This window comes from Halyomorpha halys, unplaced genomic scaffold (genome assembly GCF_000696795.3).
Source record: "Halyomorpha halys isolate HHAL.00 unplaced genomic scaffold, Hhal_1.1 Scaffold1023.1, whole genome shotgun sequence".
Lineage (NCBI taxonomy): Eukaryota > Metazoa > Arthropoda > Insecta > Hemiptera > Pentatomidae > Halyomorpha > Halyomorpha halys.
In genome coordinates this window covers 146,516-164,341 of record NW_027110911.1, presented here as the reverse complement: position 1 = coordinate 164,341, position 17,826 = coordinate 146,516, and the positions used below count along the sequence as shown (strand labels likewise).

The 17,826-nt window shown below is 30.9% G+C and overlaps 1 protein-coding gene across 1 annotated transcript in view; it reads left to right on the top strand.

Moving 5' to 3' along the window:
* dysf (dysfusion) overlaps positions 1-17,826 on the top strand; it is a 359,371-nt gene that overhangs the window by 315,203 nt on the left and 26,342 nt on the right. Inside the window, exon 8 of the mRNA XM_014432053.2 lies at positions 14,513-14,666. Within this exon, the coding sequence (XP_014287539.1) occupies positions 14,513-14,666 (154 nt within the window). The remainder of the gene's footprint in view (positions 1-14,512; positions 14,667-17,826) is intronic.

Sequence of the window (17,826 nt, the reverse complement as noted above, 5' to 3'; positions counted from 1 at the left end):
TTTAATGTTCCATTTGTAACCGATCTAGCCCGAACCAGATATCAATCCTTCCATTACAAACTCCCTAACCACTCAAACCCATTAGTTTCTAATCTTGCTTCTTTTTTTATTCTTGACAATCCTCCGAGGCGTCTGAAAAGAAGATGGCCTCGAGACCTTATATTGTAAAAATGGTTTTAGAATGCTACCAATGGGTAGTTTTTCTACATGCTTGTACCATATCATTACGATTTCCTCAAATTTACTTGATGTATTTATTTACAGTTGTAAATATCAATAAATAAATTTTAAAAAATTCGTTTTCCATACAAATTTCCGTAAAAAACTAAAATAATAATTATTAAACATGAATATAACTCAAAAACGGTAATTACAGTTATGAGATATTTCAGACAATTAAATATTATTATGACGACATAGTAATACAATTTTAAAATTAGAAAAATGAAAAAATCATTCTGCAATGAAAACACACTTAATCTCAATTATTCTTAAGGTTTTAACATTTTCTATTAATAAATCAACGTATGACATTTGTTTCCCTTAAACTATTTTTATATAATATAATTTACTGGTATACTGATTGTAGCAAACATTTTTTTTTCTTACCTCCTAAAACAAACAAATTACAAATATATACAAAGGAAAAATATATGTACATATCCCGGCGTGTACAACCCCTCACGATAGCCGAGCATTATATACCATAGACCTTTGGCACATAATCATATGTAGCAAACAATAGAAGCACAAAGATTATAAGATATTAACGTAAATAAAGGTAATCGAGATACAAAACTTTTGTTAAAATAATTAATCCTGTAACTTACGAAATAACATTTCAAATAATAACCTTTACAATGTCTTGGCGATATTTAAAAAAAAAAATGATTGAAACGTGAAGTAAATCTGTCTTAAACGGAATCAAGTTTTTTCTTTATTTTTTATCTTACTTTCCGATCTTATTTACAACACTTTTTTTTCTTTCCTTTTTAATTTCTAATCTTTCTTTTATTATCAAAAAAACAAATATATACATATTTGAATAATAACACATGTAAGAAACGTTCTTTTGTTGGCACAGTGGCATATGCACTACTGGAGTAGTGTTACCAAGCAAGATTCCCAACAATTCAACACAAAAATTTCAAAAGTTTTAAAATGTTTGTATTGTTATTAACTTCAAGGATTCAATGTTGTTATTACAATGATTAAGAGCATGTAAGAAAGCTTCTTATTAAATAGTTACTACTCCATTACTATGGGTCATTGCGTAATGCTAATGGGTAATGGGGCTAGCTAATGTAAAAATAATTTGTCAAATCCGTTAGATAGTTTCTGATATTACCCCTTTAAAAAATTATTTTTCTTTATATATGAGGCATAAAACATGGTAACAGCAAAAATGAAAACTTAACCATGTTAAATGGTTTGTTAATTATATCAGTTTAACTTCAGCAGTCAGTTATCATTGCTTAATATCAATCAACATTGTTCTCTTTAAAAAAACAAATTTCCTATTCTTTCAACAATTTGTCAAAAAAAATCATTTACCATGTTTTATACTCGAACCCCTTCTATTAGTTATAACATAGAGAACTTGAAGTATTTAGGAGGATATAATGAAAATTTTAGCGAATAATAATGTAATATAAGTTCATAATTGTTGTCATATATCATAATTGTTGTTCTTTTGTTTTTTTTAAAAAATTTATTTATTGCTATTTACAACTGTATACATAATATAAAACATATAATACATTTAGTAAATCTGATCTAAGTTAAATTAAGGTGTTACAGGCGTGTAGAGAAACTACCCATTGGTAGCACTCTAATGACATTTTACATTAGCTGGTCTCGTGGCCATCTTCTTTTCAGGCGCCTCGGAGGATTGTCAGGAATGGAAGAGGATGCAAGATTAGAAACTAGGGGGTTTGAGTGGTTAGAGAGTATATAATGGAAGGAGTGATATCTGGTTCGGGCTAGATCGGTTACATAGGGAACATTAAGGTCTTTATGTATGATTTTATTTGTGACAAAGTAAGGAGCATTCCTCAATGCATTCCTCATTTTCCCAAGGATTTTGGGTTGGCGAGAGAAAATAGGTTTAGTGGAGCCCCAAAGTTCAACTCCGTATGTCCCAGATTGGTCTTATAATTGTCATATAAATCAGTTTTTTGTAATGAATTGGAAGTCTAGACCGTTTGTATAGTGAGTGCTATAATAGTCGAAATCGACGTGCAGTTCCCTGTCTTATCAGTCTTGTGTGAGAATTCTAGGTTAGTCGTTTGTCCAGATGTAGTCCAAGGTAGCGGATCCGTTCTACAGGGGTTAAGACCAACATTATTAAAGTATACTGGAGGGCAGTCGGTAGATTTACGACGAAGGGCATTAAAATTAAAATAGCAAATTTATGATGCATTCCAGAATTCACTTTGCACTGTATTTTCTACTTTTCCTACACATTCAAGCGCTACATGGATAATTGTGACGTCATTTTTTTTTAATCGACAAGTGTTAGCTTTGGAGTAAACAGTTCTGCAGAGTTCTAAAGTCAAGCTGATTTTTTTTTTTTTTGTCTCTAATAGTTACTTTTATAACCATTGGACTCTCAGAGTCTCGAAATAAGTACTTTAATGTTCTTATTGTGTATGTAACAATGTATATTGTTACTTACAATAAAAATACTTTGTAAGAGCTATAAGAAATGAGTGTTTATTACATCTGCTAGTAATATATTGAATGGGAGATACATTAAATTAGAAGGTTGCCTCTCGAATGACCCGGTGCCCTTATCCGCGGGTCAGGAGCGTGATCGGATTGGACGGTGGAATTACAATAAGGGATGGGAGGACACAGCTAGTCTTCGATGGCAAATGTCACCGATGGCTATCTCTTGCGCTAGGGCGGTCGTGCCCGCTCCGCGATTTGGGCTATGTCTTAGTGGCTACGGTCCTTAAGGATTCTTAATGATACTGCTCCTTTCTTCAGGTAATGGCCATAATCAGTTAACCTATCTAAGGAATCCGCTCCTAACACTACTTCTAATAATGAATAGCCGAATTATATTTTTGATTTATTTATATATTTTTTAATGTTATAAAATTTTTTGTCATGACATAAAAATTATATAAACGTAAACGTTTAATTTGAACTAAATTTATATTAAACTTTCTAATATGTTAACTCCTTAAAATGTAGGCCACTACAGAAGAAGAAACAGTGCAGGACCAGAATATATATTCATGCTAAAAACCATAAATGAAATTCATAAATAGGGGTTATGGAAAAAAAAAATGTTAATTCAATCTATACAGATTATATACTCAAAACTTGCAATAGCGACCCATAGAAGGGTCAGATTAAAACATTATAAACTTTATATCATCGATACTAATATGTCAAAGTAGCGTATCTGCAAATTTAGCTATCTTGGGTTTTAATATTTTTGAACGTGTTTTTTGGTTCTCTTTGGAATGGAAAAAAAAAACTAACTGAATACGTAACAAAACTAATTAAAAATATAAAATAAATATAGAAATAAGCTATTATCTTAAATCCACAAACAAACTACAAACTTAATTCTCTCAAAACATTTCAGAGATATGCAACTTTGGGTTTGTGCAGGGAATATTTAAATAATTTCCTTTATAAATCACATTTACTTGTTTTTTGTTTGTTTTTTATAGAAATAGTGTTTTCTAAAAGTTATTTTAAAGAAAAAAATATTTTCGTAAAATAAAAATATTTAGCAATGAATTTAATTTAATATATATGTTTAATACAGTTCAGTAATATTTATTAAATAAAGGACGTAAACTGCTAAACTCTCTAGATCCAGATAATGTTTTTGTTTAAAAAACATCAAAAACATCAGTGGTTATTTACTCCTATGGATCTTTCTCCACATTTAATAAATCATTAATAACGCAGATTCATTCTTTTGAAAAGCCATTGAATATCCTTGGCAAATAGTGAAATTATATATTGGGACAATGATAAGGTGAAATTCGAAAATGAACAGATTCATAATGTGATGTATATAGTTTTGTAGTACAACGGTCCCTGGTGGAGATAGGCAGTGTTATAATATCTGTTGATTTTAAGCTTAATAAAATGGCTCAGTTTATACAGGTTTGCAATCTTCATTTGGCAATGAGCATACAATGTTAAAAAAATTACCATCTCGATTTATAAAAAAAATCAAACAATGGATGTAAGAAGCTTTGCAGTTACACCATCAAATAACTCATGCATTTTTCATGTAATTATTGGTTGGTATTGTGGTTAAAAACACATTTTTTTTTTTAAAAGAAAACATCCCCCTCTATAATGATTCCTCCTATCCTTCAGAACCTGGCATTTAACACCAGCTCACCAAAACTGCAACACGAACGAATAATATTACGACTCCCGACACAACCCTTATGTATAACTTTTTATTTTGTTTAAGAAAGGATTATTAAGTTATTTATTTGGTACTAATGACCTGCCCATCAGCGGGGCGGTATGTTTTGCTCTTATTCGATGCCGTCCATCAGCCGCTTCTAAAGCTCCATAATCACGGAACATTATTTATTTAGAAAGGCCGACTCCAGAGCCAGCTCAGGCCGAAGTAGTTTCTCACGCATGTTCTCCCGCCAACCCCAACATTCCCTGTGGTCCTATGGCTATGGTCATTATTAAGGATAGTCCCCATTGATTATTTAACATAAACAACTTAATGTTATTTAAAAAATAAGTTGAATTATCAATTTCAAAAATATTTTTTAATTTTTCCCAACTGAAAGCACATCTTTCTTCTTATTTATATCACTACACCATTAGTGGAAGATCTAGTTTCAAATGCCTTTATAGTAATCTACTAATGATTTCAACAAATCAGATGAATTAAAGAGTTTGATTTATTCTATTGAGGGTAATAAAATAGTTGATATCGAAGTACTATTTATATCAAAACAATACAAACCTATACCAACGCAACCAATGTTTGTATATATATCGTTAACCCATTAGCGCCCCCGTTATCGTTTGGTCACGGTGCTATTCCTAATTCCAGAGATATTCCTAAATGAATGCAGGAAATTTCATGATTTTTAACTTCAAATATTTTGGGGAAACAAATTCAGGAAAATCTTCCGTTTAGCTCAGTATCAACTTGACTCTCATCAGGAGGGATAGGAGGGAAAGGATTCGTTCAGGAGTGAACAACACTAACAAGTGATTCTTATTTTATATTATATTTATAATTATATTAATATATTCTTAAAATTATTTCTAAAATACAATTATGTTAAAAATTAGCCATATTTTAATTATTATGTTCATTTTTATTATCAATTAAATTTTTTTATAGTGTAATTATTTTAATATGTTAAAATAAGTACAGTTTTTACTGTTTTTTCACTCCTGGCCGCACCCCCACCCCATCACCTCATAATAATCCACGCTCAACAGTAATGATTATTATTTATCTAATACATTCATGGGAAGATTTTTTTTTTTTACCTGTTTTTATTGATTTCCTGCATTGCTCATATTTTTGGACAAACATAATATATAACTAATTGTAATATTTTTATTTACTGAAAAAATTCAAAAAAAGAATAGCACATTTTTTTCTATTTCAGTTGTAGTCAGAGACAGATTAAACTACCTGTAGCAAATATTACAAGGACCTAAGTTTTGTAGGAGGATTCAACTTTTATGGATATAATATGACATTGGAAAAATCAATTATTCTCTCACACAAGTTTTTTTACTATATACATGGAATGTAAGGGTACATATGTACGACTTTCGACATAATCGTGGTTCATTTTTACATCATTCCGCTGCTTTGCTTTAATGGTAGAACATCTAATGAAAACTTTTTATTTTATTTTAAGTTCAGCATATTGATACTACTGAAGACCAGCGTTACGTTTTCGACTGGGCTCCCTTGTTACTTTTGCTGCGTGGTTAGTCACAGCCTTGGCGAGATCGTAATTTATACAACGCACAGAGTTAACATTATTTACCATACAGTGATACTACAGGTTCTAGGTGATGTTTTTTTTCCTGTTCTTTATTTGAAATTAGTATATTTATTTAATATTTCAACTATTTACGCTGCTTTTATATATGATCATCTGCGACATCGATTAATGAGGTTCGCACGCCTGCCTCACCGCAGTCTAATCTAAATCTCTCAACCAACCCGAGCATCCTCCTTCGATAATTACAGTGCATAAGGATATCCAAAGTGGATGACCTCACCTTCAAGGACCTGGTTCTGGGTAGCCGGCACTCCGGGTGTTCGGCGCGTTCCTTCTATTTCTGGACGGAGCTCCAGGAAGTTACTGCGGAGTCTCAGTAGTGTTAGTCATAACTAGTTTGCACATTACGGACAGTAATGTAATGTGCTACTAATAAACGTAAACGTATCAGTTTTTAAAATAATGTTTGTATAATAAGGATATTTTACAAACGTGATACATTGCATCAATAAATCAATTCTGGATTTTTGTCTTACCAGTTAATAATAAACCTATACATCATTAGTTTCTTATGTTACAACTCACTCACAAATTTGACTAGGGGATAGCAAATTAGTGGAGAGAAAGGGACGTTGGAACTGTTAGTGTTAACTACTACTTCTTCAAGAACATCTACGACAGAGGCCAAAACGTCGGCCCAAATTAAGCAGTAAATTATTTTGTGGTTTATTTTAATGGTATCCTAACCATTATCTACATGATTTCATCAATGTTTCCATCATAATTTTAATCAGTAATAGGTATTTAGAATCAGAACTTTAACTTTGATTTGTTAGTTAGATTATGTTCATTTTCTTTAACCTTCTGTTTGTATATATTTTAAGATAGATTTTATTTATTTGTATGTACTTTTTTCATTTATTTATTTTTCATTCTTATTTTATTTCAGTAAGAATGTGATCATTCATCACTATTACCTATTGCCCACAACGGTATGGTAGATTGTAATATCTATCAATAAATAAAGTTCGATTATAATTCTAAAAAAAAAATGATGGTGTAAGGCTGAGTAAACATAACGTCAAGTGAACAATTTCAAAACTTGGAATTTATTAATTTTTTCAAAGCAACTATAATGCAAAACGCTATACTGGAATCTTCTCTGCTTTGTTTGTTTGTTTTTTTCTTGTGGGATTTCCATATGTTCTATATGTACCAATTACCACAATAAATCTATTCTATGTTCAATATTTAATTTGTTTTATTAATAACCCATTTTAAAACTTTAAAAAAAACTTTTAAATTAAATAACGATTTATACTTTAATAAAAGCTTACAGTGTAACGCCACTCGGAACCATTTGAACATATTTCACCCATTATGTGTGGTTATTATTTTTTTAATTATGTTAAAAACTAAGCAATCTGATTTGCGTAAACACCACCAATTTTTATCAATTTTATTTCGGATTTTACAACATGTGATTTTAGCGACCAAATGTAAACAAGTGTGGAGAAACATTACTTCTTCAGTTTTATTTTTCTTGTAGATTTACAATTTTATTTGTTTTTTCGGTTGGAAACACCAATTCTGCTCTACGGCTTAATAGATTATATTTGGAAAATAAGAGTAAATTATGAACTGGTGATTTTATGCGAGTATGTTATTTTTTATGGAAAAATGTCTGCTAGGTCCTTTTCTCGGAGGGTTTCTTCAATTTATTTGTAGGTTCTTCCTTAAAAAAGAAAATTATAAGCTCTCTGGTAAATACTTCATTCCCTAGACAATAAGTATCCCTTGAGTAAGTCTGTATTAACTATTAAATGATTTAACCCTACTCGTTTAATTCTCTTCCATTTAATTCCTTTCTGGTTTTCTATCCGTTTCATGTTGAACCAAGACAAGTCCGAAAAATGATTTTTATTTGACGAAAGAGATCTTATTTGGTAATGTTCAATTGTTTATTTTTCCAACGTAAGTATGAAAAATTCTTCCTGACTTAATCCGACTGCTGTTAGTATTTATGATAACAATGAATAAATCCTTAATAATTAAGGAAGGCCCTTACGCGCAAAAATTGGAATTAAATTAATTTGGTCAGAGGTAAAACGGCATTTCTTATTCCTGCAAGGTTTGAAAAAATATTACTTAATACCTTTTTAGAGATTGGGAGCTCTTCAATTATTCTCCGCGATTGATTTGGTTTTCAAGAATAATATAACCAAATACCATCGCTCTATCTAAAGAAGACAACGATTCTTACCGTAGCTAGAACCACAGCGAACCCTCCGCATACAGCACCCGCACCACGATAGGATCTGTTCACACCGAAGCCGAGGATGGCCAAATACCCACTGCACGTTATTATATATTTAGCGGCCTCTATAGCCGCCGTGATCTATAATTATCTGGAGCCTGCTCCTCAAGATCTTCCAGCCCTGATCCTTGAGCCTGTTCTAGCTGGAGCAATTTGTACCCTCCGCTATCGGCATATTGTCCAATCAGCACTCCGGTCGTCGATTCCCAAAGGGATTTTGTATAGCTAAGATAATATTTGTGGGGATGACTCAGAACAAGGGAATCTACGGTTTTTTGTTTTTTTTTAACTTCCACTTTAAAACTAACAGTGCAAACCGCCAATTCTACGCATATCACCGGCTGTCTCCCTACGGTGGAAAATCAAAATATACAAAAGTACATTAAGACTTGTTCTTTTATACAGAGCCCCATTATTCGCACATCTTCGGGACGTCACACAGCACCATCTTCAACAGTTTCAGAATACAGTGCTGCGGAAAATGGTGAGGTCTACTTCACTGAAGAACGAGAACACGAAATCTTTGAAATACCAACGGGTACACATCAAGTGAAGACTACTATCGACGGACTGTTCTGGACTCTTGACACCTACAACAGAATAAACTCAAAACGTGTATAACACAGTCATAGGATAAGTTTTAATTTGAGTTATAAGGTTAGGGTTTCAGTTTTAGTGAAAAGGCAGAAATTAAGTGTGTCCTAAAACTTTAAAGAACATCATAATTATCTGAGCACAGCTCATAACATGTAGGTACAGGAAAAGATGTAACAACAAACAGATGTACATTTGTATTTTTTTTTTTTTTTTTTTGGTATCTCAAATTATTTTTCAGGTAATAGGGGTTCTGAAGAAAAAAATACCATGACCTATCCTGTACTAGTTTTGTGAAAAAGACTTCGATTGTCTGCTACTTTGAAGACAAGAATAGCTTGTGAGGGTTAATATTATTTCGTGTTGGAACTAGACGATAACTATAGGATAATTTTTTGATCCTATCTTTCAGAACAAACCGTAATTTATAGATGCATGCTTTTTTTTAGTTAAAGTTTTCAGATTTAAAAGAATTTATGGTAGGATTTTATATAAATTCGTCGGGTATCCATACCGAAATTGTCAATGGATTCCTTCCAAATCGTTCGCAAGAAGTTATAAAACTTGAAAACTTGACTTGACAAGACTTGAAATCACCAATAATAGTTTCTTATCGAATTTATCAATGGATATTATTATATAAGTAATAACCTCTATAAGGCTATATGGCTTATAACCCTTGCATGTAATGTTTTGAGTTCGAAGATCATTTTTGTTTCTACAAAAATATAGTATATCTATAATATGATGAGCAAGTTTCTCTGATCGACTTTTTTTTTATTTATTTGACGTTTCTGTGTCATTAATAATTTATGGGAGAGTGAATTTATACATTATAAACAGTTCATCATCCCGATCATTCTAATATTTATTATAAAAAAGGGGTAGCATGAAGACATAGCAAATAAAACAACATTTATTTTTAAATATATAAATAATTTACTAAAGAAAACAAAAAATAAATTGCCAATTAATAAAAATTGGAGAATAAAATAATTATTAAATTTTTTTGTAATATATTTTGATCACACCCTCGACCATCTTTTATTATTATTTTTTTTTCGGTCCCCAGTTCACAACTAATGTGGTAAGTTTGGTTTTTTGTTAAAATAATTATACAAACACAGTGAAGGTAACGTTCTGTTTTGTTTACTAACAACCACCATTACGTTAGCTGTTTTGTTGCCTTTAGTTCTTCTTTTTGTGAGTTGTGAAAGTGCTAATAGTTAAACTGCTGTTCAACTATTTTCGTTTCATTTTTTGTATATACTATAAAACATAAGATTTCACGTCCGTTGTTGAAATTCACACGGTGTGGCATTTAGGACTATTTTATCAAAATACATTAGGAAAGGGCCTCTTAAAACTTCACAATCACAATCTTCATCGTATGAAACCACTATGTTTAATGATAGATGGAAAATTAGTTTATTTAAAGCAATGTCAGTAAATAACAATTTTGTTAGAATAACGTAATGATTTTAGAAATGACCAATTATAGAAAAATAATAAAACCAAAAACTCCATAACCATCAAAACCCTCTAGTTTCTAACATTGCTTCTTCTTCTTCTATTCCTGACAATCCTCCGAGGCGCCAGAAAAGAAGATCAAGATCTTCTTGTGTAGACATATTATTAGAGTACTACCAGTGGGTAGTTTCTCTGCATGCCTGTTTCACTCCATTTTGATCTTATATCAAATTTACATGATGTATTTTTATGTAAATAGCAATATATAAATTTTAAAAAATTCATAAAACGTTTCGTTGTTTTCATATTGGTTATTTTTACTAATTATTAAATAATAATAAGGAACGAAATAGGATGGTATTCCCTGACTCATTTCGTTCGTTCGTGTAATGAACTTCTTTTTTTCAACAATTCTTAAGAACTGTTGTTTTTTTGTTCATTAACGTTCGGGAAAAATTCTATTTACTAGTTACCATAAACTGATATAATAATTATATCTGATCGAATGAACTATTGGCAATAATATATCTCAGGTGTATATGTCTGTAGCCTTTACAAAAGCACAATGCCCCATCTTAAATCAACATTGATATTTTATTAGAAACGTAATCATGATAAAAAGAAATCCGATTTTTTGGCTAATTGTTAGTTTTAAGACAAAATATTTTCATTAAAACAAGAAAATTGAGGAAATATTTAATGTTCAATTCAGATAATGGTTGGTTGATTGCTTAGAAATTAAAGCGTAAAACCGACCGGTCATCAACGCCTGCATTTTATTTATAAATTAATCTCATCTTCAAGTGTATATATAAATAAATTAAAAAATAAATAATAGATAAAATAATATTAAATAAATAGATACTATTCTTCTCGCATATAAAACACATTCTTCGAAAATATGATTTATTGTAAGTCTTTTGTTACATTTCTGGCTCCTGGATGGACCCTCCTTTGTAATTAAGTGAAGGTGTATGAGCCTTGTGTGCCCTATTCTTAGGCGCGTCAATACAACCTCCTCTCCGCTTTTTGCTGTCCAATATGGCCTCTGAATTCAGATAATGAATTAATTTTATACCGAATGATGAATTCGGGAAAAGAAGTAAGCAAAATCATTTCAAAAGAAAGATTATTATTTTAAATTTCAAGACCTATTGACGGTATTTTGCACAAATATGCATCTTGATAAATAAAATGTATTCACTTAACCCTGGTTTTTATTTATCCAAACGATTCCTCCCCTATACACATAGGAGGAAGGAAGAAAATATTCCATGCGGATCATATGTCAGGATAATAACTCCGGTAAGAAAGGCTCTTCCGTGATAAGAGGCGGAAGTTAGATTTTAAACCTAAATACCCTCTTGCTAAATTGAACACAACAATTACTCACCCCTTCCCCTACACCCCCCGCAATTACCAACTCAATGTCCGTATATCAACCTTGAACCTCTCATTGACTATAACAATCAGTGTTGCCCTACAAAAAGAAACACCACTTTGAGTAGAGACTGGGCCAGTTAGAGCAATTAGCCAGAACCGAGAAGACGGTCCTCCATTACTGGCAATTACTAAAGACGGCCATTTATTAAGACTAATTCGATACGTGGGCTGAATGCTGAGCCCTGTGATATACCACCTGTTCCAGCCACGCATTGTTCTCATCCAGCTAACAGTCTATAATTGTTATAGCGTCATCATTTGGCGATTAATTTCATTACCATGTGCATTTTATTGTTTTGTTTTTTTATGAATGAAATGAAAACTAACTGGTAAGTAACAATTAAAGAGCTCCTTCCAATAAAGATCTTGGACCTTGATACATACGAAAAAAAAAAGTCAGCTTTAACCAAACGTACTTCCCGTTTTGGCATGTAAGAACCTTTGTTAAAGGTTTCATCGCAACCAGCAGTCGATTAGGCCAAATAAATCTTTTTAATCTGAAATGGAAATTTTACTACCTAAGCTTCTTGAGCCAATAATTTTTCTTGCAATTCTGATAATTTTGACAACTATACTCTGTTTCATAATAAAGAATGGACTAATGCTATTAGTCTTATAGTTTGTACATGAAAATAAATAGCAATACCAAAAGAATATATAGTTCATACATAAAGTCCACAACTGATGCATAAAATCCTTCTCGTAGAACATTACCAAATTATTTAGAAACGCATTTCTGGTGGTTCTAAAATTCTTACTAATTAGCTAATTCTAATTTTAAAAATATAAAAAATTCGTTACTTTATCAAATAGTAACAAATTGTTTATATTTGTTTCGACGACAAATCCTAAACAGTTATGGTATTAGAACTTAAACTGCATTAGTTTCTGCTTAGAATAATTACCATAGCATATTAATTAGGTTAGTAGTATGTCGTAAACCTTAAACCGACGTAAACCAAAAATCATTTTTTTTTCCCCTAAAACTGAAATATATTGGATTGTAAATGATACGAAAACACATTTTTTTGCGGTCCTAAAACGTTTACTAACCAGCTAAATAGTTGGTTCAAGTAACGAATTAGAAATTTTTGGTCCAATATGTCTTTCTTTCGTTTTTTCACCAATAAATTTCAAACTGTGGATCCTAGTGAAAAATTTATAATTCAAATTGAAAAAGGTTAAATTATCCATCAAATGAGTACCATCAAGTAATAATTGGTTCTATCGTTATGGTACCACTACCAGTTCTTGTTATATATATTATATTTTGTAGTTATTCGAAATACCAGTTATTGTAACCCAAGGAGCAGGTAGTTTGCGATCAAATCGTTTTCGCGAATTATATTGTTATGGCATTCATTAGGCTCTTGTGTTGTGTAGTGTTAAAAACTCCAGTGTTTAGCCAGAATTTCTCAAAGTTCCTTGATGAAGACTTGAAATTCAGGTCGATACGTCGACACGAATAAATATTTTTTTTTAATTATTTGTATTTTTTTATTTATATATTTTTTTGCTGTCCGCACCCTCCCTCCTCTCTGACCATTTTCTCCACTATTTCAAAATTCATATTTGTTTATTGCTTCGTGTTTTTATTTCCACTTTGAAATTTTTTCTTGTTGTTCAAATTTAAAACACATAAAAAATTAAACTAATTTATGAACTGCGACAAAGTCCGCTACCAATAAAATTATTATTAAAATTCTTCATGTTCCTAAAACAGAATTAATCAATTAAATTCCGAATGTAATACGTTTCACTACAAGCTAATTTCCCATTTCGTTTTATTTCGAGGAAATTTTAACGATAATAGGAGTTGTGATTTTCAATAAATGATTCTTCATCTATTTTTATTTTTTGTGCTCTTTAAGAGAAGACGGAGTAGTAGTAATAGATACCGGGCTATTTAAGCTCGTTATTAACTAATCAACAAGGGCGGTCGGCCACGCCCCCTGGTAAATGTGTTTTTAATTACTAACCCTGTCACACCCCCGTTCCCACAATTCTTATTGTCATTTCTTTTGTGTTTTTACTTTAAATAATTTTTTTAGTAAGATTTTTTTAGACAACTGATCCTCAGCTGATTATAGTTCCGAAAAGCCGGCCATTAGAGATAAGAGTTCAATTAAAACTAATCAACCACATGGCAAGCTTGGTCGACACCTCATCGTTATACCACCATCATTCAATATATAAAAAGCTACAATTTTCTTATTTAGTTTCATCACCTCCTATTATAACCATGGATCAATAAATAGAACCCGTTTACTTAACCAAGACCCTTCATGAGTCATAGTGGGACTGATTTTTTTTTTCATTAAATTAAATATGTAAAATGGTACCTGAAATATTATGTTGATTTTTTGGAGGTATTTTCATTGAATTTTATTTTATGATTTTTTTTTTTATTAATTTTTGTAGTTAATACTTTTTTAGAAAAAAAATATTGATTAATATCTTTACATAAACATATTTTTGGAATAGTACCCATTGAAATACTTGAATACGCTGCAGCCCGTACCATTGTTATTTTATCTCATCTCTGAATTAAACACAAATGTTAATTAGGCAGCTATTGCTAATTTAGCTCGTGCTAATCAGTTCTATAAAAAAGGGAAGGAGACGGTCCGAGTACCTCTTGGGGAATACTTTGCCAGTACTAATCAGAACACAGGCAACCCTATCCTGATGTACCCTGTCTATGTTGCAGTCACTCAGTCGGAGCAGGATAGGTCTTGCATCCTCTTGGTGAGGGTACAGCGAAGGTCCGGGGACTGGCTCTGGGTCCACACCGTGCTCCAGGTGAAGGAGAACCTCGAAAACAGCCAGCAGCCCCTCATTGTAGCCACCAATCAAGTACTCAGGTATTTAACATGTTATATTTTTATTTATTTTATTTTTTATTTTTTTTTACACTTTTTATATTCAACAATTTTTGTAATTAGGAAGTGAACAACAATTTATATCTGTATCTGGAAACTGAAAGATACAATGTCACATTTCTCTGACTATATAGGAGAGCAGTTTGAACAGATGTTTTCTCCCGAATAAAAATATATTTTTTAAGTGTTTCTTTTTACCTTTTTAAAGCTTTTAACACGCCTTGAAAAAAGAGAAAAACGAACCTTTTTTGTTTTTCAAAATTGAGTAACAACGATTTTAAATGGTAAACAAGATGGTAAAGTCGAAACAGTAGAAAAACCATCTTTTGTCTATAAAACCTTAAGGTAAAGGAAAAAGTAAGGGCTCCTTTTATTTTAAACAATTAACTGTTATTCTTTAATTGACAATTAATTGTTTTAGAATATAGTTCAATGTCTATGGCTCTTCATATGGCCAAAACAGTTCTACAATAAAATTTTAAAAAAGGTGCCCCAAATATTCCTACACTAAGGAACAAACCATCACTTTTGTAAAATTCTGTATTGCAAGTCATATTGATCAAATAATCTAATTTCGCAACATCAAAACGAGAGTTGGGCTACTATGAAGCTAATGAACTATGAAACTAATAGCTAAAATTATCATGGATACGATATTTATTTATCAATAAAATGATAATTTTATGGCAATTTCAACTACAGCTAATTTTTGCCCATCTCTAGTCAACAAAAGGGTCAGCTTTCCTCTTAATCACTGCATTAATTAAAAATGTTTGTCCCATTCTATTAACCATATAAATATTGACATTTTTTGAAGAATAGTTTTGTATTGAGATTATATAGTTTATATGGAATAAGGGCAATTAGCCTCCAAAACCTAGACAATTTAAATGAATTTTGTCAATTCAATGATTGAGGTTGTCTCCTTGAAAATGGCCTCTGAACCGGAAGCTTTTTTAATAAAAAGTTGAGAGAAGATTGGATCATTGAAGCTTTATTCAACACGAAGTTCTTATTAAATACACAAAGATCGATTTTATACAGTTAATTATTCGGTCAACTGAAAAGCTCTTAAATTACTTTAGATCGATTCGATAGTTGTAGAATGAAAGGAATTCATAACTACTTTCCAGGTTTTCAGTTTTGCACTCACCTACACTGTATTGAATATTCAAAAATCTTTATCCTTTCCGATTACTCTTAGATATACCTCAATTACATCAATTCGCCGTCCAATTTGTGCATCTTCTAACACTCAACTAAATTTAAAAAGTAATTAAATACGAATTTTATATGACAAATACAGTTTATTATTGGACAACATTGTGTTTTTAAATTGGCATTATAATGGTGTTCAGTAATTCTTTGATATAATTAAATGATTTGATTGAAATAAGCTGTAATTATGACGTAAATGAACATTTTCACCTCTCGACGCGATCTTAAGACACATTTGTCCTAAATTAATGATAGAAGATAGAGTATTCAATCTTCCTCATTACATTTACAAGATTATATCCTTTTTAATATTAAACATAATTCGAAAAAAAAATTAAGCAACATAATCTTGATAATAGAAAGAGGAACATAACTCTTCTCCGTTTATAATTTTGGCTATTGATGAAACAACATAATTTAAAACGATTGAGATTTCACCTGGCAGAAATATCTGTTTTAATAAATGACTGGACCAAAAGTTAATAAGGATATTAACACCGACCTTATCGTTTCTTTAACAATATTTCACTTAAAAAATAAAAAACCTTCTAGAACGGCCAGACACTGAACTGTTGTGAAATAGATAAATTGGGCCGATAGACAATAAATATTGCCAATTTCAGGCGCGAATATGATTCCGGTCTGTTGCGATAGCTATCTGGAGGTATCGATATTCGAACTTGGAATTATAACATTCCTGGAGCCGCTAAAGCAGCCAATAGCAGTTAATTACCTCTCCAGGAGATGGACTTTAATTATGCTTTCGATTGGGTAGGTCGATTACCTGGAAGTGTATTCGATATCTGAAGGGCTAATGAGGCTTTCGCACACCTCCTGGGTAGCTAGCCTTATCTATAGGGCTAATTGTAAACATGAGTATGTGTGTGTTAACAAAGTGTAGGTGTAAGTAAACATACATTTTAATTTTTTTTTTTTTTTTTATTTGTAGCAAAAATGATCTAATACGGACATACAAAATTTATTTTCTAACTTTTCATTATTTAGTAACTTCTTAAAATATACACGTGTATTCATTGTATTTATTTCGTATTTCATTTTATACATTAAAAAGTGTATTCGATCTTTAAAACTCTTAAAACTGAAAGGTAGTTCATCAATTTATTCATACATACAGAACTACACACATTGAAATATCAATGTAAATTTCATATTTTTAATAAATTTAAATTAATAATAATAGTATAAACTAACAGGACATAGTGATTTCTATATTCAATTGACTCACGATTACGAACTATAACCTTAATTCGCTTAATTATTTACTTCAATCACATCAATATAATTAAATTCACTTGCTTATCTAAGTAGATTTATTAGTTCTTAACAAATAGTGACAAAAATAAAAATATATCTATAAATCTTAGTAGCTTTCGTTTTGGGCGTTGAATTCCAAAACCAGCCAATTTCACGTGACCCCTTTTAGTTCTAGATTATCATGAAAGAAAAGGATTTCTTCCAGAATCAGTTAAATCACATGAGATTTAATAGCTTGGCTGATTTTGAAATTAATTATTCTAATTCCTCTAATTAATAATATTCATATAGAAGACATAGAAGGAATTATTGAAAAAAGAAGAGCATTACAGTACTTAGTAAATTATGAAACTAATGTAAAAACAAAAAAAAAGTAGTACAACTATAGAAAGTAGCACATATTATAATTGAAGAGGTAAGTGGAAGAAAGTGTTATATTACAAAAACATAAATTTGAGAACAATCGAATTTAGTGTTTTTTTTTTGTTATTTTTTTATTTTAGACAGGAAAACTCAATTTACAATTTATGGAAACTAATATAATTCAATCTCTGCAAAATAAAATAATGTACTATGTAGAAAAGTAAATTTCATTACTTTTACATGTAAAAAAACGTATTTTTCCTAAAATAACTCAACGCATGTCTTC